The 26,310-nt window shown below is 42.2% G+C and overlaps 1 protein-coding gene across 5 annotated transcripts in view; it reads left to right on the forward strand.

Annotated features, from left to right (window-relative positions):
- Nucleotides 1-26,310, forward strand: part of MICAL2 (microtubule associated monooxygenase, calponin and LIM domain containing 2) — a 118,346-nt gene that overhangs the window by 21,874 nt on the left and 70,162 nt on the right. For all 5 annotated transcript variants that reach the window (XM_040068125.1, XM_040068127.1, XM_058421198.1 and 2 more), the window contains exons 2-9: nt 717-1,077; nt 18,445-18,652; nt 19,275-19,391; nt 20,375-20,476; nt 22,248-22,403; nt 23,333-23,433; nt 25,045-25,302; nt 26,122-26,237. In XM_040068125.1, coding sequence (XP_039924059.1) covers nt 814-1,077; nt 18,445-18,652; nt 19,275-19,391; nt 20,375-20,476; nt 22,248-22,403; nt 23,333-23,433; nt 25,045-25,302; nt 26,122-26,237 — 1,322 coding nt within the window. In that variant the 5' untranslated portion in view covers nt 717-813. The remainder of the gene's footprint in view (nt 1-716; nt 1,078-18,444; nt 18,653-19,274; nt 19,392-20,374; nt 20,477-22,247; nt 22,404-23,332; nt 23,434-25,044; nt 25,303-26,121; nt 26,238-26,310) is intronic.

The raw sequence follows: 26,310 nt of genomic DNA on the forward strand, positions 1-26,310 counted from the left end.
TCCAAACACATAACTTCAGCATTGAGCATGTGGAGACATGGAGATAAAATTCCTTTCTATGCACTAGAGCACCAAACCCTTTCTCATTTTGGCAAGAATGTGAGGGAAGGGGGGGGCTCTCTGTGATTATTTGTTTTCTGGTTTCTTCAGTTCTGGTGTAACTTGCGATGATGTTTCTGCTTAGCCTGTTTTGTGCATCTGCTTGTGGCAAGTGATAGTGCCAATTCTAGATTGCTCTGGGTAAGCTGCACCTTTGGCCCTAACTTGTGCAACAGCATTAAAAAATCCATCAAACCGTGTTGACTTTTGGCTACAGGTTTCCATCAGTTCTTAAGACTAAAATGTCACTTGCTCTTACATAAATTCCGCTTGGGGAAAGAATCTGGACATTTGGGGTTTGTTCATCAGTTGGACTGAACAAAAAAAAAAAAGAAAAAAAAGATATGAATCCTCAAGCTGTCAGTGAAGCTATTTTTTCTTGTAGCAGTAGGCTTGAGTTAGCAGGGTTTTTATAACGGTCTTTATGAGTACAGGCCACGACAGCCACGAGTATGTTATGTTTGTTTGTAACACTTGGGTATCACTCCTAACGTTTTGTGCCTGCTTGTCTAGTCACTGTATGCTGGGGTTTTATGTTCATATTGTATGTGCAGTTTGTAGGCTTAGTTTTATGATGCAGAACCTGCTTTAATATGACCTGTGTCTGTCTTTTCTAGGAATAACATGTGTGGAAGTACTTGCTGTTGTTGATCACCTGTACCCTGGCACAAGAGCTCCAGCTTAGTCATTCTCCTCAAGCTCTGCTCTCAGAACATGGAGGAAAACGATGATGAAAAATACAATCAAGCTGGCCAGATATTTGAAAACTTTGTACAAGCATCAACATGCAAAGGCACCATTCAGGCCTTCAATATTCTCACTCGCCAACTTGATTTAGATCCTTTGGACAATAGAAGCTTTTACACCAAACTGAAATCGAGGGTGACCACATGGAAGGCCAAAGCTTTGTGGAACAAGCTTGATAAAAGAGCAAGTCACAAAGAGTATAAACGCGGGAAGTCTTGTATGAACACTAAGGTAAGTGGAGTTCAGTCTTGGATTTCATAGCTTGGGAGTTTTTAAACTTGTCTTTCTGCAGAAGCAAAGTTTCTACTGTCACATACAGTGTGTCTGTTCAGTAACCCTTCCTTTATTGTGCTGAAACTGTTTGTCAGCTGATTTGGACAAATTTATGGTGTTTTTCCTCTTAAAGTTGTGTGGAAACTCACAAGATATAAGAGTGAGCCTTAAAGCAACCTGTCTTCAGTCTGCCTCAGACTTTCTGTCCTTTTTGTACCTCATCACCAAACAAGTGTAAGATGCAAACTTCTGAAGAAGTAGGCTGCATTCATTACAGGCTCTCAAGAACTACTTGCTTTATTAAACAGAGGTTTGCAAGGTACACACTGTAACATACTCACCAGGCTCCTCAGCTCTGTGTGTGCTGTAAGAGACCAGGGCTGGCCAAATGTGTTTCAGCAGCAGTTCCTAAGCTGCTCTCTGAAAGTGTTGCTTGGGGGTCTGAGGATCAGTCTCTGTCACCTGGCATTGGCTCCAGTTGCTAAACAACAGCAAAAGACAATCCTGCTCTATTTATGGATTGAAGTCCTTTCCTGGTAGTGCTTTTTCGCAAGCAGAATGTGGATAATTGCCCTGTGTGGTTACTGAGGGAGAAGGTCTGCTTGGTTGTGGAGAGGGCAGGAAATTTATCTTCTTTCCACAGAGCATGCAATACGTATTTTGATAGGATGTACCGCTGAGCACTGGTGTAAATCTTGCCGACAAAACTGTACAAAATGCTCTGTTTCCTGCCAGTTGTTTCATCTGGCTATCACAGAATATTTCTTCTAGCTTTGTCACAAGAGCAATTAATTCATTTGCTGCCAAGTAATGGCTAAATGTTGCTCCAAGAAGGGTAACTTTTTAAAAGTTACTTGACTGTATAGAGGTAGAACAGAGAGGATGGGCGTACTGGGGGATAATTAGACACCAAAATGTGGAGGGTTTTTTAATTAAAACTATCACTGAAGTGTTCTTTCATGGACTCAGTAGATAGGCAGTGTTGAAAGTCCCTTTCTTCTGGTTTGCCTGAAACGTCTCCAAAGTGTGAGAGAGAAGGACACCAAGTTACCATCAGTACATAGAGAGTCCTCTGGTTTTATTCATTTTTTATAAGCTCCCAATGGTTATTAATGTTTTTTAAGGTCATAAAGGTCCTGAATATAGTAAAGGAGTGTCATTGCAGCTATTTGCACTGTGTTCTGGCAGGCTCTGTTTTTCTCCTCTCCTTTTTCACTTCATTTCCCTTTTTGACCCGTGCTTCCTTCCTCCCTTTTTGTTCTTTGCAAAAGTCCTTGAACATATGTCATGGAGCATCTTTGTGATGAAAACAGACAGGAAAGGGAAGGAATGAGAAAGTGTCTGATGATTAACAAATTGTAGGAAATATTCCACATGGAATATATAGCCCCATACACATATAGCCCCAAGTCCAAATTTCCAAGGGTGATGAGTTTTAGGAAGTATTTGCAATGCAAAAAAGCAGTTTTAAGACCCATTTGAAATGTAAAAGCTAAGTCTTCTCTCAAATGGTGGCATTACAAAGCCAAGGCTTTGTTCTGTAAACTTCCTAAGCAAAGCGATTAATTTTAATTTTGCGAGAAGACTTGTGGAAATGGGTTGGTACATAAAATATATAGGCTGTGTAATGCCTTGCAAGGTTGCCAAGGAAAAGGCTAATCAACACCTTCCACGGTGTTGAAAGTATGGTATTACTGCCCCTTGAGATGAAAGATTTATTTTTAGTGGCATGGTGTAAGTATTTGCAGAAATGAATGGACATTTCTCTATGATGCACATAGGACCAACTTGCAAATGGCTATAGGATGTCTGCCTGTGAAGAGTGTGGGTATAGATACTCCATGAAATACTTGGAGATGTTCATCATGAACCTGGCCCATGCCCAGACCTGCACTTCAGCATGTCATCGCTGATTTAACGAGAGAAACATGAATCTTCAGATTGCTGGGAATGAGAGCAGCAGCCGCAGTCTGCGGGCTCGGTGGGGATATCTACCAAACATTCCTGGGGTGTGAATCACAGGCTGCTGCAGAGCCTATCTGAGCCTGTCCCTGCGGGAGGGGAGGCTGCTGTGCTGGGAGAGGAGTGTGGACCCCCATCACTGCGGTGCCGGGCTCCGACAGCCCCCTCACAGATAAGCGCTTCTCAGAAATGCTGGCAGCCCAGCCAGTGCAGAGAGATTAGGCTGCAATATGCACAGCACCCCTTCCCTCCAGTGCAGCTGGTGATTTTAGCTTTCTGCCTCCCTGTCTGCTGTGCCAGTGCAGTTTGCAGTGGTGAAACAGGAGTTCACAGCTGCATCCTGGCAGCCGTGCCCGGCGCTCGCCTCCGTGGGGCTGCCGGGCACTGCGCGAGGCACATCAGCCTGCAGTAAAAACCCTGCTTGTTGAAGCAGGATCACAACTTCAGCAATCAGCTAAGTGGATTTTTGCAGCTCTGGAAACAGAGCCAAGGATGCTAGTAGGCATCATTTAAAAAAAAAGATATGACCTCAAGGCTTTAAATGAGGTTGTGGCCTTGAACGCTGTAGCTGAGCCCGCAGCTCTTGGTTCTTAGATACGACTTTGCAATCTTCCCAGTCTTTGGAGGAGATAAAGAAGATGCACTTGGGTTCTAAATGAATCATAGGAGGCTGGTGGTGGGTTTTTTTTTGTTTGTTTGTGTATTTTTTTTAACAAAATGAAAATCTGCTGCCTCATCCCAAAACTGTTTGGGTTTTGTTTTGGTTTTTGTTTTTGCATCGTATTTAAGAGCTGAATGCTGTACTTGTTGATTTTTGTGCTTGTAAACTCTTCAGCCACACTTAAGTTACTCATTGCAATATACACAAGTTTTATACATACAGAACATTCCACTCCAGCTAAATAACAATAATCCTGTGTCTTAACTGCTCTTGAAGAACATTGCCAAACATGGCTTTCAAAGTTTCGACAATGATACAATTTTAAGCTGGATGAATAAAACTGGTTGAGCAATTTTCGAGTTGTTCAAACACCCTGCTATTTCAGAGTTGTATTACTGGGGGCATTACTTTCCCTAAATTCTTTGTAGAAAAAAACCAAACAACAAACCCCAAATGCCCCAAAATAAAACCAGAGTGCTGTAGAAAGACATGCACAGAATTGGGGCAGAAATTAACTTTCTCAAACTGAAGGAGTCCACCTGTTTACAAAGCATAAACTTCCTTCAGTCTTGAACTTGGAGGTTGGGAATGAGTCCTGTTCAAAATTTGTTTCTGGGGCTGGCACCTGCCCAGTTCACCAGCGTTAGGGAGAAACACAAGTTTGTACTAACCACGCAAAACTGTAGATATCATGCTGTGTTTTTTGCAAATACGTTCAGAAAAAGCACAAATTTTTTATGCTGGCAAAATTTCTCTCTGGTTTTCATCTTCTACTAATTAATGCAGAGTAGCATGGTTGGGCTCTGAAGTGATTATTTGTTTTTCAGCGAATGGAGCTGAACAGCTGAAGAACATTAAAGGTTTAATGCATGTTGTTCTCTATGCTAGCAGTTTGAATGTCAGTCTAAATTTTTGAACAAGCAAAACATCATGCAATGATGAACAAGAATTCATCCATCTAGTGTTAGTATGTTCATTAGCCTTTTTAAGACATCTGTGAATGTTGCCTCTCTGTATGGAGCAGATTCATTACTTGCACTCGATTTACATATACTTTCAGTTTACCTGTGTAAATGATACGAATATGTGCATGCACATATAAATGAGGCTCCCACTGATGTTTGGCATAGGTATGAATATGTATCAGGGGGTAGGACCTGGCTCATGCTCTGCACCCAAAATTCAGGCTCTCCCATGCTTCAGGAGAGCAGAGATTTCTGCACATGGAAATGCAGGCTTACACCAGGCTTTCTCTGAGAGGAGGTGTTGGTTCTCTGAAGCATGCAAATACGGTGTTGCCTTCCTCTTCAGAGGTGCATGCCGTTTTTGCAAAACACATGCTTGCGCTTGAGAACTAAGAAGACTTTGCTTAAAGTGCTACCATGTAATTATCAGCTGCCTTGGTAGACTCTGGCATTTCTCTCTGGATATGTGAGTGTTGGGAGAAAACTCTCCAGTAGAGGAGGGACAAATTCCTGGGCGCAGCTTTGGTCTTCTGAGCATTGTCTGTATTTTAGACCCCACCTTGGGCACAGCTCCTGGGCAGGAGGCCTGTACAGGCTGAGCTGCTCTTTGGAGGCTGAACAGTATTAGCATAAAGAAAGGAAATAAAATTAAGAAGTTTTGAAAGCCGTGCATCTGAAAACATGCATATGTGCTTTTGTAGGTATATGTGTACATGGAATTGTATAAAATCTTAAAAACCGTATTCAATCATCCTGAAGTCTATCATAGAATCATTTAGGTTGGAAAGGGCCTCTAAGGTTGAGTCCAGCTGGTTAACCCAGCGCAACTGTGTTCACCACTAAACCCAGTCCCCAGAAGCCTCTCTTTTACTCATTCCTGAGCTCAGCCTTTCAAATCTTGTTTTACAATTAGTGGGGCTTCCTTCCAAAAACTCCTGTTGGGAGACTTATTGCAAGAGAATGACTCTAGAATGGTTTTTAACCGTGTTTCCAGGACTTATATAAGAATGGATTGGCTCTTTTTGGTACTGTCTTGTGCTGTCAGGCTGACTGGGACTCGGTGGCATCGGTGTCCCTGCTGCAGAGAGGGCTCCATGGTGATGCTTTAGCCAACACAGCCATACAGAGAGTGTGTGGTTTCAGGGGAGCTGGGCCAGAGTGCGTCAGCAGAGGAGGAGCCCTGGGTCAGAACTGGGGTTGGAGGTTTTCTGATTAAACCCGAGCTGTGTCTCTCCGTTCTAACCACATTGGTGCACCCATAAAAGTGGGGAATGCTCTTTATCTGCAAACCCCTTCTGCTCCTTTTCACCTTGTCTCTGTTTCTAAAGGCTGCCAAATGAACGCCTTGGGAGTTGAGCACCCGACTTTGCTGTCCTCCCCACAGAGTCGAGAAAAGGAAAGGAGCTCCTGGCCTTGCTGGGTGCTGCTGTGTTCCGTGGCCGTGGGGTGATCGGCAGGATGGGCAGAGGGTGCCAGGTCTCTCTGCTTGTTGTTAGGTACAAACTGCCTTCTGCCAGTCCTCAGCTGTTTACAAACATCCCATTCTGCAGCCTTGCCCCTCGTGGTAAATCAGGCAGGTTGTGTTCCACCATGTCTTCCTCTCCTCGCCGCCTTCTGTCATGCTAAACAAATACTCGTCTCTTAATTAAGCAAATCATCCAGCGTGTGTGAACCTGCAGGTAAGGTGGCCAAATTTCCTCCCCAAGTGCTGGCATTTGTTGATCCTTTGGAGGCAACTGGGATTTTCAGCCAGGTTTCTCCAGGGCTGTACATACCAGTACAGAAGCCAGTGAGTTTGAGTGTCTGACTGACCTGACAAGACAAACATTTGGTTTTGAATTGAGTAATTGAATTGTAAGGTGAAAGAAGGGAAAGCCAGTTATGTTCCAACAGAAAAAATATCCATATTATAATGAAAACTTTAACCTCTTTACTCTCTAAAGAGTAAATACCCATGCCTTTAGCTAGATTTACTAATTTCTTTGAAATAATTATTGGAATAGGGAGATTTCCAAACCTGATAATCAGGATTTGTAACGTATACACCAAACTTGTTGCAGATATATTAGACAGTGTTGCTAGCTTGCTTATTTTAATAAAAAGGCAGTCTGGTGAAGTCCACAAAACTTGAACTAGTCAGCCAGAAGATGACTGCCAAGTTAGGAAGCTGAGTGAATGAAAGGTTGTGGTTTTTTACAAAGAGGCATTCAGCTGCTTTGTGTGTTTGTGTGTTTTTAAAAAACAAACAAACAGTGCTTGGATAGTAGAATTCAGAAGCTGTTGAGGTTTTTGAGAATATTAAAGGCCACATGTTCTATGGACTTTTAAAGTGGCACCTAGGTGTGTTTGGCGTACTTGAAAGACAATAGTTTATCTTGATATTGGTGCTTCTTTGCCTTTGCCTTTTAAAAAAGGGGTTCTAAAACCTTGTACCAGATTTCCATTGTAGATTTATTTTTAAGGATTTTAATAAGCAACTTCTGTTTCAAAGCTGTAGAAAATATGAGACTAATGAGGATGAGTGGCAAGGGAGATTTGCTTGAGGTGAGTAGAGAAACAGTAAATCACCTATGAACATGCAGTGAAACCACAGTTGTTGAACACTACATTCACATTCATTTCTCTAAGGATTTTTAGAGAGAGAATAGGGAGAAGCTGGGGTGATGACAGGACACACAGCAGACACTTCTTTGAAAACAAAACCAAGCATTTGACTCTTTGTGATGTGTTTTAAACTGAGATTGGGCCAAATTACATCAGCAAAAGCAAATGTTTGGCATGCGATTTGGTAATGAAATCACTTTATTTTCATTATCCTGGAGACACTTCCACAAACACTCTGTTTTTTTCAGCTTTATCAGTCATGAAAAGCAATGAAGCCTGGCCAAAGCAGGGCAATCACAGTCTTATCTAGACTTTTTAGGCATGTGGAATTTAAATTTTTTTTTGCTTGGAAGGTAACAGTAGCTTTACATCTGTATTTTAACATAACTGTGCTGTTTCTCCCTCACTTAATGGCTTTGCAAGTAATCGACAGAAGGGAACTGTCCCACCCTGACCTGGTTTCCTAGACATTTTATAAAGATTCCCATGGGGAGTGACACGCAGTTACTTTCACACAAACCACCACTATTGTCACCGCGAGTGCCTTAATTAGGTCTGGATGAAACAGAAGGTTCTGACAGGGTGTGTTCCTGTGACCCTGGATCTGTAGGGCTTTTGGGGTGGGCTGTGTCCCTCCACCAGGCAGGCTGGTGTCGGGGGCAAGGGGAGCTCCAGGGCAGGATGCTTTGCTGGGGTCAGGTCTTCCTCCTGCCTTCCAGAAAACCCATGTGGCTGTTACAGGGTCGGTGCCAGATGTGGTCATCAGGGATTTGTTGTTAGCTACGCTTCCAGCTCCACTCTGGTAATGTTTGTGTACTGATAAGTGAGGAAATACATAACTTTTGCTACCAAGAAGTGATTAAACACTTGGCTGCTAAGCCCCAGATTTCAGACAATAAGGCAATTTCCTGTCTCCTGTAGCTGAGGTCCTTCCCGAGGTTCCCATGTCTGCCCTGAGAACAGGGGCTTTGGGGATGTGGTTGCACTCTTTCTGCTGACAAATAAAATTCTACATTATCTTCTGTTTAGGCCTCAGTGCAGATAGGTTTGAATGTTATCTTTGTAGAATATACTATACTTCAAGTATTATTTTCATGGAATGCAAAATACCACAGTTCTAAGATGCTGTATAAGAACAGAAAATGTAAAACATGTTAGTAGAAGATTATTTTCATAAGCAAACAAGAAAATTTCTGTTTGTGTCTTCTCTCTAAAAAAACGTAACATTGATGGCATTCATGGTGAAAAACGAAGTTTAGGTGGTATCTGTTGAAAAGAAAAAGTAGAAATTCCCTTTTAATGCCCTTGAAATTTGTTTAATTTGCTTTACTTTCTCTGCCACACTGTTTAAAGGGGGATTATTTTTGTCAGACAGTGCTTGAAATTTCCACATTCCCTACAAGTCTGCAGGTATGTAATTTGTTTGTACAAACAGACAGGTTTCTGCAAACTGTTTTCCATGTCAGGTCTCTGGGATATGTGTGTCTTAACCTGAGATCAACAAGGTAAAATTGCTAGAAGCTACTAGGAGATTATGAACCTTCCAGTAAAAAGAGAAAATCGGGAATATGCTGCAGAAAATGATCTGGCGCTTGTAAGGACCCACACATCCCAGCCACCTCCTTGGTGCAGGTGAAACCCCAGCTAAAATATTCTGTCAGATAAAGTGGAGCAAGTCCAGAGCAGAGCAGCAGGAGCGGTCAGAGCTCTGGAGAATGTCTCCAACAGGGGAGGCTTCAATACCTTCACCTAATCTATGTTAGGGAAGGCCCCAAGGGGAGCGCCACCAAGTTACTTGGAGCACAACCAGAACTGCTGTGGCATTTCACCTTCTGTCTCTTGTCGTCATGCTGCAGATGAAGTTCTGATTAGCTTTTCAAAGTTTGCATTTTGCCCTGGACGTTTGCTGCCATTCCTGAAGAACGGCTCATGTTTTTCCAAGGGCGCGCTGTTTCTAATTGACAAACCAACCAAGAGGTTCTGCCTGACTTGTCTTGCGCCACTCTCTGGATTTGTTCATCTGGCCGAGATACTGTCTGAGCAGAAACCAAGTGGTTCTGCCACGCTGTGAGTTAGCCTTGTGTTGTTTCCTTCTCCTGCCCCTTGGAAAGGTTTACGAGAGCACCTCTGCAAAGACCTGCGCAACAGCAAGTGTTCCTTCCTCCCGGTCCTGTCCTGCCTGCCCTCTGCCTGCCATCCTTGCAGGATTTGCAGTTTAGATAAAATAGCTGCCCCGGGGTAAATTGCAACTGAGATTAGAAAACATTGCAGGAGATGGCAGTGAGCTTCCTGCCAAGGACTACACGCCCAGAGCAGTAATAACAAGTTTGCAGATCAGCAAGCGCTCGGTGGAAGGCCAAGACATTTCTCTCAGGTTTCCTCTCCCCACTTTTTCTCTTACTTGTGCTTTAGCAAGGTGGGAAACAATGGGGTAGGGTAGGATGGCATTCCTGGCTGGTGGGGCTGCTGCTGTCTCTGGTCCAGCCATGATTCTGCATGCCCTGCCTGGCTGGAGGCGCCTGGGCTGGGAAGCTCACTGCCTGTCCGCCCTGGCAGTGGCAGAACAAGCGTGGCCAGTGCTGTTGAGGCAGGTGCCTCCATCTGCCTTTCACCCTGCCTGGAATGCGAAAACAGACTCATTAATACGTGTAAATAAACACCGGTCTTTTGTGTGTGTTTATCTCCCTTCTGTTGTGTCGGATGTTGGTGTAAAACAGACTATTACACCTCGTGATGTGCAATTTGCTGCCAAAGTTTGTGCGTCTCCAGCTCTCCTCTGCCCCTCTTTTTGAAGGATGCTTATTTTTATATATTTTTCGTCTCTTTATATTTATTTTTTGAGACTCTTTCCCTCATTAATAAGGGTTATTATGTACCACCTTTGTTTTCAGCCAAAAAGGGGTTTGGAAGTAAGAACTAGAGGTGCTGAAATTTAATTTTGTGTGATGTGCTGCTAGCAGCCTGGTTTGTGGGTTCTGTGAGTGCCATTAACTCTCCCCGCTATCACAAGCCTTCTTAAAAAAATGTTGTGCTGAAGGTAAATATTTTTAATTCTGATTGTTTGAACAATTCATGTCCATCTTGCTTGCTGGCACTTTTGGATGCTGTGTTACTAAGAAGTGCTGGTTGGTAATTCATAGTGTTCTCAAATCATGAGAAAAACTGTAAGAAGTAAAGGCATTGTCTACCTATGGTAAGCTGGTTTGTGGAAGCGACCACTTAAACTAGAAAAAAAAAAAATCAGATTGTCACTCTTTTTGGAGCTGTATTTAGATTTGCTAGTTAAATGTCTGTGAGTTCTGGCAATGGAAGTGCAGTGACTTTGAAGGCTGCATGATGAGCTGGGGTTAAAAAAAAAAAAAATACTCCAAGAGCCCAGACCTGTTGCCTTCTGGTACAGTATTACGTTTTGAGCTCATCTATAGCTGATGTACACTGCTGTACAGTCATTCTGCTTAGGAGAGTTAGGAATGATGGGATTAAATGATTAGGATCTTTAAAAATAAATAAATAAAATTTAAAAATCTGGATTCTGACTCAGACCTGATGTCTAGCTCTATATGAGCTCATTTACTCAGACCGGCTTCTAAAAGCCACATATTAAATGGGTGTTGGTTAGCAATTCACCTAATAGAAAAATGAATTTTAGAAGGTATTTTAAAATATTCTGTGAAACACCCTCAAAGTAACTTGACTCCCCACTTAGTTGAAAAAGCCAATTCCCACGTGGAAGCTCAGCTCGTTCATCAGATTGTTGTGATGTTTGGTTAAAAGTTCCAGGTTTCTCTGTAGATGGGCCAGACTGGAGCAACAGGGGTGTATTTTTAAAGCATGTTACCAAAGCCATGGTTGTTGACCAACCTGCCTGCATGCTTTAGATGCCGTAGAGCATGAGAAATCCTTTGCTCTGGGCACCCAGCACAGCCCCTGCCCCTGGAAACCATGTAGAGGATTAACCATTTTCTCTCACTGCTCACAAAGCTCCCAAGACTCATGGCATGGTCTCTGCTGTGCTCAGAGGTGAGGCTCTTGATGCCTTTATTCCTTCACCTCTCTCCATGAGTTCTTTGTTTCTGGATGAATTCTTTGTTTCGTGGTTTCGTTTTGGGCTCTTTTTGCTAAGTTTTTAAGTGTAGCACTTGGAGCACTGTCTCAGTGTGACAGGCATAAGCCTACAGGAAAAAGGCCAGGTACTTACATGCTGCCAACCTTGTTCATGGCTGGGATAGTCAGGCAACATTCTTTCTGCAAGGTTTATCTTGTTTTCGTTTTGATTGTTTAAGCAGCTGGCCAAAAAAAAAGAAAAGAAAGCAATCTCTTCTGGGCTTTGGGTGTGGGCTTATTTTTTTTTTTGTGGTGGTTTTTTGGTTTTTTTTTCCTCCCTGTGTTTTGGTTGCAATGAAAGGCAGGTAAGAAATCAGCAAACACACTTAATTCCAAAGGATATTGGAGGGCTTATTTTGTGCTTTATTTGAGGAGATTTTTGGATTAAAGCGCTCGCCTGGTTTCTGGTGGATATGTTTACTGAAATCAGTGTAACATTTTTTTTTAGTAATGGCTAGGTTTTTTGGATAACTGTAACTGGTGCAGGGCAACAGAAAGTTTCCGGGCATGCTTCTTGTATTATGACTGTCAGTTGCAATTTTTGGAAGAAGTATTTTTGCAAATTGTTCCAGAAGATCTGAGATCAGGTCACCAGATTTAAATACAACAAATAGCACCTGAGAGAGCTCTTCAGAAAAGCTCCAAAGTCCTGAAAATTCTTATGCATCATGGAAGGCACTCTTTTGACTTTCTAACACCCTAAGTTCATACAGCCCCTCTTTAATGTGTAGCATAGCAGAATATGAGTTTCAGATGTCTTTCATACCATTGTTTTAATTTCAAACTATGGAAAGGGGCTTTTTTTTAATACACAGGTCTAATATTAGTACATATATCCATGTGACAGAGAGGATGGATGGTCAAGTGTGCCCAAATGCATCCAGGAAAAATGAAGGCACGTGCTTTTTTTCTGTGCAGAAGCTCATCTTCCAAAAAAGAGAAAAAAATCCCAGTAAAGATGAGCCAGATGAATGCAATAAATGTACTAATGTTTCACTTCTGGCATTTTGACTCAATAAAGCAGGAGGGCAGTAAAGATAGATCCTCTGATCCCTGGATCGTGCTGCGTCCAGCTGCGAGTGCAGCAGCTGCAGGGCACGGGGCTGGGGAAAGGGCTCAGGGCAAAGTCACCCTGTGTTAGGTGGCCTCAGATCCATGGTACAGTCTTAGAAGGGATTAAAAAAAAAAAAAGCTGTGACTGCATTTATGCCAGTCACTGATCTGGGAGAGGCCAAAACTGCACATGTCTGAGGTGCTCAGCTGGGGATACAAGGGGTAAAATACTGGAGGGGTTTAAAGCAGAAGTGGACTCGTAGTGAGGCACTGAATTCATGCATTGACGCAGGGCTTTGTTGCAATTAGGGGTGTGTGAGCCTCGCTGTTCCCAGATGCCTCTGAACTTCCCCAAGTGTTCACTCTCCAAAAATGCCCGTTCAGCAAGATCCAGCTAGTCTTAATAATATTTTAAGGTAGATTTTCGGACCTGTCTGTAGTGTATTTAAGCTGCGTCCACATAAGCCTTTGGAGAATTAGGATCTCTCATTAAAGTACATCTAAGTGAATATTATTTTTGTCAAATGACACATTTTTAACCTTAATAATTCTATAAGGAGCTCATAAAACAGTACAACAGAGAAAAATACCCTTTTAAAGATTACATAATCTTTGTAGTCAAGTTTAATTAGCTTCTAGGCCTTCTCCCCCCTTTCTTGGGGGGGAAGATGGAAGAATTATTTTTTATTAAAAATAAAGCCTCAGCCTGTGACATTTTTTAATGTTGTCTGAAGAGGCATATAGATTTTAATTCTTCAGTGTCTCCCATGGTGATGTTTCAAACTTTAAATTGATGATTCAGTGGGTTCAGGGTGCGTTTGGCTGCGCTGTCGTATCCGGTGGCTGTCAGTGAATTTACATGATAAAATCTGGGGCTGCAAACGGGAGATGAACTGTAAGTCACTAAGTCAGGAATGTCCCGCTGAGCAGTCCTTTTTTTGCCAGAAGCATTTCGATATCTAGTGAAGGGGATTGGACCGAAAAGCGTCGTGGTGGAGAAGGCTTTTGGTGGCCGTCTGCCTTAGCTGCTTATGCAGCTGTTTTTCTCTGGAGTCTTTCCAGGGGAACCGTCGCTGCTGTTCCAGAAAATGTGTTGTTTTGTGCCCGTCTCGTGTTGCAGCGCATTAAGCCCTATCACCAATAAACACTTGTCCAAATCCATGTAGGATGTGACCCTCTGGAATCAGCCAAATTAGTCCTTGGTGCGCCCCTGTCTCTTTGGCTGTTGCACAAAGGCCTGGGCAGCTGTGAAAATTGTCCTCTCTCATAGTCCCAGGTCCGCTGACTATGGAAATGAGGGTTTGCCATTGGAAAGCAAAGCACTGCCCCTCTGTGTCCTCCTGTCACTGGGTGGGGAGGCCCACAGCTGCTGGGGACACCTGTGGTCATGAAGATCAGGGGGCTTTGAGGCTTGTGGGGAAATCCACCCCTTGCTGCTCCTTTCTGGGAGCGTGATCTATGCCTGCAGGTCAATATCCAGTTGATAGTTTGGCTAAAGGCAGTTCAATAACCTGGGCAGGTGGGTTTTGCTGTTTTTTCACCAGTATCTTTGTGTATTTTCCATTGAAAAAGTAGCAGTGGTGCTTCTGGCTTGGCGGTGCCATAGGGCAACAAAGGGAGTGCCTGTGTCTGTCCAGCTGTTGTTGAGCTGGAGGCTAAAAATAATCTCTTCTTTTTCACCTCCAAAACAAGAGAAAGGCAGAAATGAGGAAATCTGTGATTCCTGGAGCGATTGAAGCTTCTCTCTGCATCCCAAGGACATACAGGGGGTGGATCATCATTTCACAGCACTTTATTTTCCAGGATGAATTTGATGTTTGGGTACCTTGGGCAGGAGAGGAGTGGGATGACAGCAGTGTGATAATGCACTGGGCTACAACAGGATTTGTCTGCTCTTAGCTATGGCAAGAGATGCTGTTCGGTGCATCCCCCACCCCCGTGCTACTACCAATTCCTCGAGCATGTAAATGCTGAGAGCTGATGCTTTTTTAACTTTTTTCAAGGTCAATGAGTAGATTCAGCCTTTTAGTTATAGTGCATGAGATTTTTGTGTCTAGGCTGTTGTGGAGTGTTATTTTGAGGTGGGGTTGTTGTTGTGGGGATTTTTTGTTTGTTGCTTTGGGTTTGTTTTGGTTTTTTGTTTTGTTTTTTGTTTGTTTGTTAGTTTTGGTTTGTTTGTTGTTTGTTGGCAGGTTTTTTGCTCAACACAGCGGTGGTATTCAGCGTTAAACTGCATATGGTTTTTCCAGAATGGGATGCAGGTGCCTGGATTCACGTGCTGCTGATTTAATAGTGGGGGAAAGGAGGGATTGCAAGAGGCCTCCACACTGTACCCCTCTCTCTTTCCTCCCCTCCTGTTTTAGTCCTGTACTTGGACATTATATACAGGAAATCATCTCAAAATCCTGTGCCTGGCACAGAAGACACTGTGCCATTGGAGAAGTGACTTATGCTGCCACTTAGCTCGGCACTAGGAATATTTCCTGGAGATTTTCAAGGCACTGCCATTCCTAAACATGCTCAGAGAGAGAAAGTAGCATCTCTTACAGTGAGACTGACCCTTGAGTGGAGTCAAGCTTATGAGACTTACCAAATGCTGTGTGTGTTTATATTAGTAAATACAAATGAAAATTACATCATTTTATTCTCAGAAGGAAGAAATCCGCAAAGTTCTGCTCTATTTCAGTCTGAAGATAAATAATGTATTGTGTACTGTGCTTGTTTGTAGTGTGGGACAAGATTTATACAGAAACAATTATCTTTTAGGGAATAGTACAATACTTTTTAACAGTATCATAGAAACAGAGTATTTACTCAGCAACTTGAATAAACTTTTATAAAATATGCATGGGCTCATTAGTGTTTTATTGTGAAGTGCAAAAATGTCCATGCTTTACTTATTAAGTATGAATTTAAACTGAAGTAGTCCTAAGTTAGTTACAAGGCAACTATTACTGGCCTGGAAACTTGCATTAGTCTCGTTCAATGGGAATTTTGTAGCCCATATTCTTTCTGTAATTTTGCCTTAATGTAGGTGCTGTTCTTGGGGAATGCGTTAAATTCAACAGAGCTTCTCTTTTGACAGAAAATATTCATGTGCATCTGCAGGCAGAAGATGAGCCATTTGTACTAAGAGGTTTTCAACAAGAAAAATGTTTTCTCTCAGAATTATTATCTTGCACTAACATGATGTTCTCTCAGTAGTAAAACAAGATGTAACATCCAGCATGATGATGTACTGATTCTCCAGGCAGGTCACAGAAGTCTGATCGTGGTCTTATTCTTTCATAAGTGCCTGTAAAACTCTACAAGACTTTCTCCTTTAGTTTCCAGCTTGAGCAAGAAATATGCAAAAGCTCTTTGTCTGTTTTTCAGCAACTGACACTTGGAATAATTTGTAGGAGGTGCTTTGAGAAGTCGAGTTGCCCTTTAGCTTTGCAGGGGATGATCTGGCACTGTTAAAAGGCAGTTGATGTGTGAATGGTGATGTGGATGTCAAGAAGCCATTGGCATTTGTTCATTCAGGATTGATTGTTTGAGACTCTCTTGTGTGATGCTGCCTGTCGTGATCTGTGTTAAATTGCAGGAAATTAGTTCCAAAAGCAGGCTCTTGTGAGCCGGGATACTGGGATAACAGGAGGGGGAAAATAGGATGCCATTCAAAGTTCGCTCTAGGCTGGCTGCAGGAAGTTTTCTCCTGGGACTCTTGGCAAGCAGACCACTGGGGAGTGGCATGGGCCTTTCCCTTACTTAATAAAGACAGGAATACAAATGTAGTAAGAATTGCTTTTGCAAGGGCTTTGTGCTGATTTTGACCCCAGAAGTTTCAAAATTAGATGAAGAAATGCTGAGAGTAAGTTCTGCACCAGCAGGAAGCGTCCTCAGTAAATCAAAGAGCAAACAGCTCTGTGATGTAGATAAACGTGTTTCTGGAGGTAACCATGGATAGTGGCAAACATACAGCCATTTTTCATGGTGTCTCTAGGCAATTATGAAGGTACTTTGTCAATGTGATAGGAGCAGGGAAGAGGACAGAATCCTCCTTAAAATGCTAACATAGTGTGTTGCAAAGCACCAGGAGGAACAAAGGGTTTTCTGTGTGGGTTTTGCTTCTTGGCAAGGTCCATTATGACTAAATCTCCAATGACTGCTGTGTCTTTTTTTTTTTTTATTTTCTTTAAAGTTGCATTTATTTATATATAATAGTTTGTAAGTGAAAACAACCAGCCTCGCCTTACCAGGCCATATATGGGCTTTATTTGTAAAATCTTTCTACTGCCTGTTCAACATGACTGAAGGTACAGTCGAGTCACTCATGTGTCAGAGCTCAGAGTTCCCATGTTAATCACAAGAAGCATATGCAAAAAATCTGACCCAGATCCACCAGAGATCCTTTTCAGTTAGGCTACGTATGCCCTCTGTTCTGTTCCTTTATATTAGTACATCTGTTGATTTTTTATTTTTTTTTAATTTATTTAATATTCATCATGCAGTGAGGAGTGTTCTGAAATTGTGAATTAAATATGTTCTTTTTTGAGGGACAAAGCCAAGTGCCTAAGGTAACATCCTAACTTTAATATCTCTGGTTAACAAAACACTTGCCTAAAGCGAAGCCAAAGCACCTCACAGGAGTTCTTCTTTCAATGGGAATTTATTAGAATTATTTATTAAATTGAAAAAAAAGACATTTTTGCACTTCTGTGATTTGGGTTGGACAAAAGTCAGCACCAGATACTTTTTGCTTAAGTTGTTAAATCTGAAAACAAATGAGGACCAAACCAAAATAAATAAATGACTCTATTTTCTGAAATTGCGATGTAATAGGAAGCAGACTGGAATCCAGCGAGCCTGCAGATAGAGCCTGTGCTTGCTTTGGAACTGCAGCGAGTGTCTGGCTCTGTGTGCGGGACACACAGGAGCATGTCTGGCCCCTGACACAATGGCCTTGGATTTGCAGCACGGCCCAACTCGGCTGTGCTGGAGCTCTCCCGTCCTCCCAGACCCACCTCAGCTCTCCCTGCTCCAGCCACGGCAGAGCTGGAACTCATGCCATGGATTTTGTGAAATCTGGGGGGGTTTGGAGGAGTAGGAGGTATGGGACAACAGCGTTGTCCAGCTCTAAGGCTGTTTCTAATCGGTTTTTAGTAATCAGTCAAGGAAATGTAAGCATTGGATATGCTTGGGGTTTAATTAGTTGGCTTTCTGGAAATCCTTTTCCTGTTAGTCTGTGAAAAATTACAGCTGTCAACTAAAATTTGGGCGGGAATCCTCTGTAATTGTTTTGGAAGCAGTTCTTCCCAGGATGCCCAAACTTAGGTTTAAGCCCCTAATATGCAATGTCCTGAAAGTGAGGATGTTTAGCACTGGGTGAAATGGAATAGGACAGGATGAGTTCCCTGGCCCTGGCAGAGCAGGACAAGCCTGCTGAGTTCCCTTGGCATGTCCTGCTTTATGTCAGTAGGTGAACCAGGCTGTTACATCCACCCTTGCTTGAAAGAGAGGAGTTAATACCATAAGGCTACTGGCTTATCGTAGGTTTGTCCAACAAATCTAGTAAATGTACACCCATTTCCTCTTTAAAATAAAAAAAGCCTACACTAAGATCACTTATTTCCTTTCCCCTCCCTTTTACACAACTGCAGTGCTGTTTACTGCAAGCACTTGAGAAATGCTAAATGAGGGTTAGAAATGTGCAGGCAGATGCTCAAAAATGTTTGGGTTTTTGCTGTTTTTTCCTCTTACTTCTCTTCATCAGACGCTTTTGTGTGTGCATCAGGCACAGTTTATCCTCTTTTTTAAACAGGCTGAACACCACATGCAAAAAAAATTTCCTTTTTGTTGATTAAAGTAAATTGCTTGTTTGTGCTCTCAGTAGTGCGAGTTGAATTGTCTTTCAAGTCACACCGACAGAATAAGTTGGAAACCGTGTGGAGGTAAAACAAAACCCTGTGTCACACTCCTCCTTTTCTCTGCCAGTGTTTAATTATTGGGGGTGGCCCCTGTGGCCTGCGGACTGCCATAGAACTCGCCTTCCTGGGAGCCAAGGTTGTCGTCGTGGAGAAGCGGGACACTTTCTCAAGGAACAATGTGCTGCATCTCTGGCCCTTCACCATCCACGACCTCCGGGGGCTGGGAGCGAAGAAATTTTACGGAAAGTTCTGTGCAGGATCTATTGATCACATCAGTGAGTATCCGAGGGCGTGGGCACTATTCAGGTACAAGGTTACCAGGATCAGAACACTGGTGGAGACGTTCTTGGCTGGGCAGAAAGTTCATCTGCCTTAACCCCATGCAGAAGCATGTGTGCACACAGAGAAGGAAAGAAATGGTCTTGTTTAAGCAAAGTGGCAATAGAACAAGGGAACAGATTTTTTTGTTAGTCTGGTATGGTTAAACAACAGTTTTAGGTTATGAGGTGTGAAGAATATTGATATTTATTTCAGTATATTGAAGGCAGGCACAAATAGCAGAGTGGATTGTTTTACAGGGAAACATGCTATAAAATTTTGTATTCTAAAACATGTTGGTTAGCAGATTCTTTAAATATCATTAAGAGGCAAACCTCTACAAAAGCATTCTAAGAAACTCAACCGAAATGAGTTTTGCCCACAAGATTGTGCTGCAAGAGGAAAAGGAGGCGGAAGAGAACTACATCCTGTGGTGGTTGCTATGTTTGCATTCATTACAGTACGAGAAACAGAAATGATACACACTTGTGTTAACAATGAATTTCAGTTCTCTAGCGGGCCGGTGGCAGCTGGGGTTGCTTACTCATCAAACACATCTTTGTCACTTGCTCCCCACAGGTATTCGGCAGCTTCAGCTCATCCTCTTCAAAGTTGCACTTATCCTGGGAGTCGAAATTCACGTGAACCTGGAATTCGTGAAAGTCCTGGAGCCTCCTGAAGATCAAGAAAACCAAAGTATTATTTATCATTATACATTTCTGTTCATAGCAGCTTCTTTTTGTGCCAGGTGTTACGTTAGGTCGTACAAGGCAGTTGAACTCTGTTTAAGGAAATCAGAGTTTTTTGCCCTTCTTAGCCAGCCAGCCTTGCTCTGTGCAGTTACAGGCATGATAAGTATCAGTGACAGAGCACTGATAAATCTTCAACATACATCCCAGGCTGAGAAGCTGAGGTTTTGCACTATGCCTTCTGGCACGTGTTTGAGGCTTTGTAGGGAGTCTGGTGTGGCTTCTCGGGATCTTCTTGCAAAAACAGATTTTGATTGATAATATAAATATTGTGGATGGATTAAGTGCCCAGGGCCTCGTTTTGCATTCACATTTGATCTAACTCCCACTGGCACACAAAGTCTTACCAGCATTCATACGCAAGTTTTTCAAACAACAGAAAAATATTTCTTATTTTTTATTTTTTTTTAAATATTAGTATATAGGATGTAGTATCACTAAAATATTTTAAGATTTTACTTTAATTAAATCACTATGGTATCTCTTCAAAGGGTTATACAGTGACAGTAGAACAGGTATATTGGTTTAAGTAGTTAAAATACGTATGATTTTAAAATATGGACAGTACAAACATTTACAGAAAATCAGCCTTGTAAAAAGATTAAATTTAGCTTTGTGAGTATGCTCCATTTAATTTCTACTTAGAAGACATTTAAAAACATTGACGATGGAATGCTATTTTTCTTCTTTTAATAGCCAGCTCTTCCTTGCTCTAACCACATGTATCTACTGCCATGGTAAGGTGGCTGTGGAGTTACTTCTGTGAGAATCAAGTGCTTGGGCATCTTCTTGTGGTGTTGTGGCTCTGAGAGCAAGTTACTGCATTAGGTGATCCAGAGAGTGAGAAATGCACTCTTCATCTCAGTGCCCTTTCCTCAGACTCTCAAATCGCTTCTCCATTGAAGAATTAATAATTACTTGTGTTTTCAGAGACAGGTTGGAGGGCTGAATTTCTCCCCATGGATCACCCTTTGTCAGAGTATGAATTTGATGTTATCATTGGTGCAGATGGCCGCAGGAACACGTTGGAAGGTGGGTGATTGTGTGCTATTAGCCTCATTAGTGGTCTTTAGGGTACCTTGAAAGATCTGAAACTCAGAGGAGAGCACAAAGCAGAAGGTTACCTTTCAAACCACAGAAGTCTATGTGAAAGCTGTTATTTTATGTGGTACCTTTTGGTTTTGTTGTTAAGTTGTAGCTCAGAATAAAAGAGATTTGATGTCATTACTGCTTCTGAGCTCTGTGTATCTGCACTGCCTACAAAGTGCATCGTGGTGCCATTGGGCTTGGTTCAAGGTTAAGTAGTTACATGATGATTTATCTTGAAGGAGGCTGACAAGATACATGTCAGGAATTGCACAGCCTTTGCTGTTGTGCTGTGGATTTGCCCGATGTCCTTGAACTCATGACCAAAAAGTGACTGCAAGGTATTTAATGCAGGCAACTCTTTGTAAATGAGGCTGAGCTTCAGAAACAGTTCCTTTAGAAACAATAGCAAAAGAAAATAAATAGCTCCAAGGTGTGTGGGAGGAGAGGGGGTAAAAGTTTCCTGATCTGTCACTGCTGAGAATTCAGACCACCTGAACTTCTGTGTCTCTTAGAGACACACTGGGTAAGCTGCTCCTGCATCACAGGAACACACACCTGTTACTTAATTATGCATTTCCCTTCTAACTCTAATTATATCCATGCTAGTTTCCGTTCTCTAAATAGACTTTTTCCTTTGTTTTTAATTAGCTTCGTAGTTTGTCTGCTTATTCTTATATCTGCCAACCACAACGTGCTTACAGTTAATTCCTTATAATGCTGTGCTGGAAATTTCCCTACATTGTTGTCCAGCTGTCCCCAGTAAAAGACTTTAAATAGTCAGGTACCAGCAAAACCTAATTATTATTATCTCAGCTGCAGAGTCTCTTGAGAGGTTAATGCTTATCATCATACCAGCTTCCAGGGGAGTGATTGGTGCACTGAAGATACGTACAGAAGCTGGTGTTGTATCAAACCTATCCCAGTGAAATTATGAGAGCATATCAAGAAGCACAAAAATTCATAACCAATTTATTTCTTGTTGTAAAGTAACATATTCTTGAAGTCATCTGCAGTGTGCTAAAGATACCCTAAGGATCCTCTGTCCTGCTTCATAATTTAATTATGGATAAGGGGAACCTACAGATGAAAAAGCTTCAATGTGTGATTGCAAGATTGTGGCTTAGAGGTCTTTTTTCTATGAAAAGATGAAGCAAGATGCTTCTCGGTTGGTCTCACCTTGGAAATATAACAGTTAAGCCGCTGAATATTTTTCAATCACAAATACCTGTGAAAAGTCTTATTAGCTGGTAGTGTGTGCACCTAAGCACTGAGGTTTCTATTTTTCTCATCATTCTCTGCTGCTTTTGACTGCTGATCTCTTGCATCTTTTTTCATGAGCTGTTTACCACCCATAAATACCTAACCTGCCATTTAGCATGTTAAAAATGTCTCCCTCCAATGAAATTGTCTTGTTCTATTTCCAGACGTGTCAGAAATTTTTTCCATGTTTTTCTTTAGTCATAATTTTTCCTTAACTTCTTTCCCACCCAACCATTTTTTAACGAGAATTTATCTTGAATGCGGTGCAGCTCTAGTTTTGCAGCTGAAAATGGGGAGAAAATACTCTTTATGTTCAAGGGAATTTTGGAGGCATGGTGGAATCTACAGATGGCGTGTTGTTTGATGAAGTGTAGGAAAGGTGCCTTAAGCTGTCCCTCCCTGAAAGTCCAGTCTGAAGTTTGCACTGGTTTTAATTCCTGTCTTTGCTCTCCAGGCTTCAGAAGGAAAGAATTCCGTGGAAAGCTGGCTATTGCAATCACTGCCAATTTTATAAACAGAAATACAACCGCAGAAGCCAAGGTAGAAGAAATTAGTGGGGTTGCTTTCATCTTCAACCAGAAGTTCTTCCAGGACCTGAAAGAGGAAACGGGTGGGTGCATCCTCGTTTGTTCCACTACCAAATACAAGAGTCAGCAGGGTAACTCTGTGTGCCAGGCCGCCTTCTTGTTACTGGTAACATCAGTTTTAAATAATGTGTATAAAAAATTTCCAAGTGATAAAATGTTGTTGATGTCAGAAGCTTGCAGATGGAGATGTCCATTTATGGTACAGTGGGACATTTTTTTTATCTTGGGCGTTGCCACATCATGGCTTGTTTTAGTGTTTAAATTTTTCTCAACTGCAAAAATGTCTGCTATGTTGAACAAATTTGGAAGAGCATTTTCAGGGCCCAGAAATTTTCCCTTAAGACATGATTTGTTTTGTTTCTATCTGTTCACATGCTGAACAGCTTAAACTCTTTGAAAAAGTCTCTGCCCTTCTGGGAGGAGTTTAGTCTTGCTTTTTGATGTGTGGAGCTGATAAACTGAGAAGAACTAATATCTCCCATAAATACTAAAAATACAAACTGTGAAACACATCTTGATGGAAAGGAGTTTCAGAATAGTTGCATTCACTGTCAATACAATCAATTCTATTCTTGATTTACAGCTGATTTTTAAAAAAATTAGTATTGTAACTGAAACCAAACCCCCTGGTCATACTCAATGCCAGAGCCCTAGCAACCCGAAAAATGCTTTGTTCCCTTGGCACCCTGTTCTACCTCAGGAACTGTTAATGCTGTAGTTAACTGGCTGTTCCCTGAAAGAATGCTGAATAACTTTAAACTGTGCTGAGAAAAACTCCTGTTGGGTGGGACCAATCTCCTCTCTTGCTTTGGTTCATAGCATTTTGCCCACTAATCCTTCATCCCAGCTGGGAGACTGAATGCATCCCAAGAAGGAAAGGCACCTGCTGGGATCAATCCCACGTTGTTAGTGAATGACACAGGTTTGGTGACAAATGTGTATCTCTTTTCAGGGATTGACCTGGAGAATATTGTTTACTATAAAGACAGCACGCATTATTTTGTGATGACAGCAAAAAAGCAGAGTCTTCTGGACAAAGGAGTGATTATTAACGTATGTAAAAATGCTGGTTAGACCCTATTTTACTTACTTGGCACAGAGTAAGTGTGAACATCTGCATAAACGTTGCTGCATGTTAAAGAGGGTGTTTATAGACTTAAACGCTTCATTCAAGCTCAGGTCACTTGGATCTCACTCTGACGTTTTTAGAATTTGCTTTTCCCTTCAGTCAGCTCAAAGTTTCTCTAGAGAACTGAAAACAATACTTCCTAAATTAATCAGTTTTGAAACTGGCCGAAACGGGATCTTGACTCACCTTGGAAACGCGTGGTGGGATCATCACAGCAGAAAATAAAAACCTCAGTTATTTAAGGGGGAACTTAGCACAGCTCTGTCCAGTTTTATCAGGCAAATAAGGAGGCATAAAAACCTACCCTAGGCTAAATTGCAAATTCTCTAAAGTGGGTGAAACATGATAGAAGGCGGCTATAAACATGATGGCCTGACCTTTCAGGAGTACTTAGGATTTTGAGGTATTTTTTTCTTTTTTTTTTTTTAATTCTGTAAAATATAGGGTTTGTTTTCTTTTGTTTCTAAAAAGTGTTATGGCACCACTTAAATTTCCTTTCCTGGAAACTCAAGAGAGGTCAATTTTTCTTACAAAGCAAGACAGTGCCAAAGCAGCCAAGTGTAATTTCCTGAAGGAAGTACTTATGGGGAACTGACAGAAGGGCTCTTGGCTTTCTGATGGGACCACTTAGCTCAGTACCATGATTGCCTGCCCTTTGGGAGGCCAGGGGCTCCCAGGGCAGAGCTGCTGTTCATGACCAACGAGGGTGGGAGAGAGGAAAGGCAGAATCCCTTGGGGGGAGTGGCTGGTGGGCCCTGGGGTTGGTGTTTGTAGGTGGAGGCAGTCCCAGGGCATCTGTGGGGAGTTTGGAGCAGAGGAGCAGCAGCTGTGGCTCATCAGAGCTGTTTTCCTGACCTACTCAGCTCTGAGTGGAAAAAAAAAAAAAACCACCCCAGTCTGTCTGGAACAACTGGGCTAATAGCGGTTCTGTGGTATCATCTGTGATTAGGGGTCTCATCCACGATTAGTCTGGAAATAGAACCTGCCTTATTAACAACCACTGCCTTTAAATAGGATGACCTGTAAAGGCAAGGTCCTTCACCACGCTGGGCCAAAAAAAAATCCCAGCCCAAAAATGAACAACAGATAAGCTGCTACGGTCCAGGTTTGAATGTGGTGGTGTTACTGAGATGCTGAGTCAAACCTTGAGGCTGAGCCCACGTTACAGCATCAGTGTTTCTGCTCTCCTGCGGTTTCAGATGTGGGGTGTACGTGTGCAGGAAAACGTTGCAGTGATGTGGGTAACATCTTTTAATGTGAGGGGAGTAGTGTTCTGAAAGCATCCCATAACCAAGGAACTGGGAGGAACTGTAATCTTCTGTTGCAAACAAAGCTGCTTATTCAGTATCAGCAAGGGGAGTTTCTGTTTGAGGCAGTACCTGTGTTTGTGCCTTGGCTTTTTGGAGGAGATGACCAGTGTCACTAGTTTCTTGTTGCTGTGAGATTTGTGGCTCCTAGTCCTGCTGTGAGACTGCAGTGTTCCAATTCAGAGAGGGTACTGGAGTTTCTCATCCCACATCCTTCTCTCCTTGCAGGACTCCATGGATACCGAGCTGCTTCTCTGTGGGGAAAATGTGAACCAGAGCAATTTGCTGTCCTACGCCAGGGAAGCTGCTGACTTTGCAACCAACTACCAGCTGCCTTCCTTGGATTTTGCAATAAATCACTATGGCCAGCCAGATGTAGCAATGTTTGATTTTACCTCCATGTATGCATCTGAAAACGCTGCGCTGGTGAGAGAGAGGCACAGACATCAGCTCCTGGTGGCGCTTGTTGGAGATAGTTTGCTTGAGGTATATTTTGGAATGCCTTCCAAGTAGTATATTCAAGTTTTTTATTTCATTTCCCTAATCCAACCATTCAGTCTACCCTCCAGTATAAAATGTCCTCTTTTACATGTCCTGAAACAGTGGTACCTTCGTTGGAGTAGACTTTTTTCCCTTTTTTTTCTTTTCTCCTTTTTTATGCCATAGTTTGTCATTGCTAATGCTTGGCTGGCAGCCTCTGGCTGAGATCCCATTTTGCTTTATTTTGCAAGTTGTGTTTCTGTCTGAAAACTGTGAGCTCCGTGTCCTCAGCTTGGGTGCATGGCATAATTTTACCGAATTCCATCATAGACAAAAACTTGATCCAAATTATTATTGCAGTCTCTTTGCCTTAGTATGTTCCCCTTTTTTTTTTCTCTTTCTGAAGTGAAAAGTGTGTGCTGCAACTTTTTTTTTTTTTTAAACCCATGCTGACAGTCTGAGGCATTTGAAAACAAAATTAAGAGGTGAGAAGGGCATCATTTTTTTTTCTTTTTTTTTCCTTGAATAATTCTTGAGTCTTTTTTTTTTTTTCCTCAGCCTTTACCTTTTGAGGCTAAATTTATTTTTAAATACAGAAGTTAAAAAAAAAAAGAAAAAGTGAGAAAAATGAATCTTTTTCCCCCCTACCTAAGACTTAAAGGAGAGGCACATTTAAGACCTGTGAGTGTTGCCTGTGTTGCACTTTGACTCTTGGCTATTTTCCAAGACAGTATGAAACCCTAGACTCCAAATTTGCGTTGAAAGTTACTTTTGTAGTAAGAGCTTAAGAAGTACAAGGAATTAAAGGGTCAATGCTTGTTGCAGCCCTTCTGGCCGATGGGCACTGGCTGTGCAAGAGGCTTCTTGGCTGCCTTTGACACCGCGTGGATGGTGCGGAGCTGGGCGCAGGGGAAGCCTCCGCTGGAGATCCTGGCTGAACGGTGAGTGCTGCTTTGGTCCCCAGCATTTCCAGTGTTTTAAAGAGCCACAGCAGTGGTAGGAGGCAGTGGATTT

This window comes from Hirundo rustica, chromosome 6 (assembly GCF_015227805.2).
Source record: "Hirundo rustica isolate bHirRus1 chromosome 6, bHirRus1.pri.v3, whole genome shotgun sequence".
Lineage (NCBI taxonomy): Eukaryota > Metazoa > Chordata > Aves > Passeriformes > Hirundinidae > Hirundo > Hirundo rustica.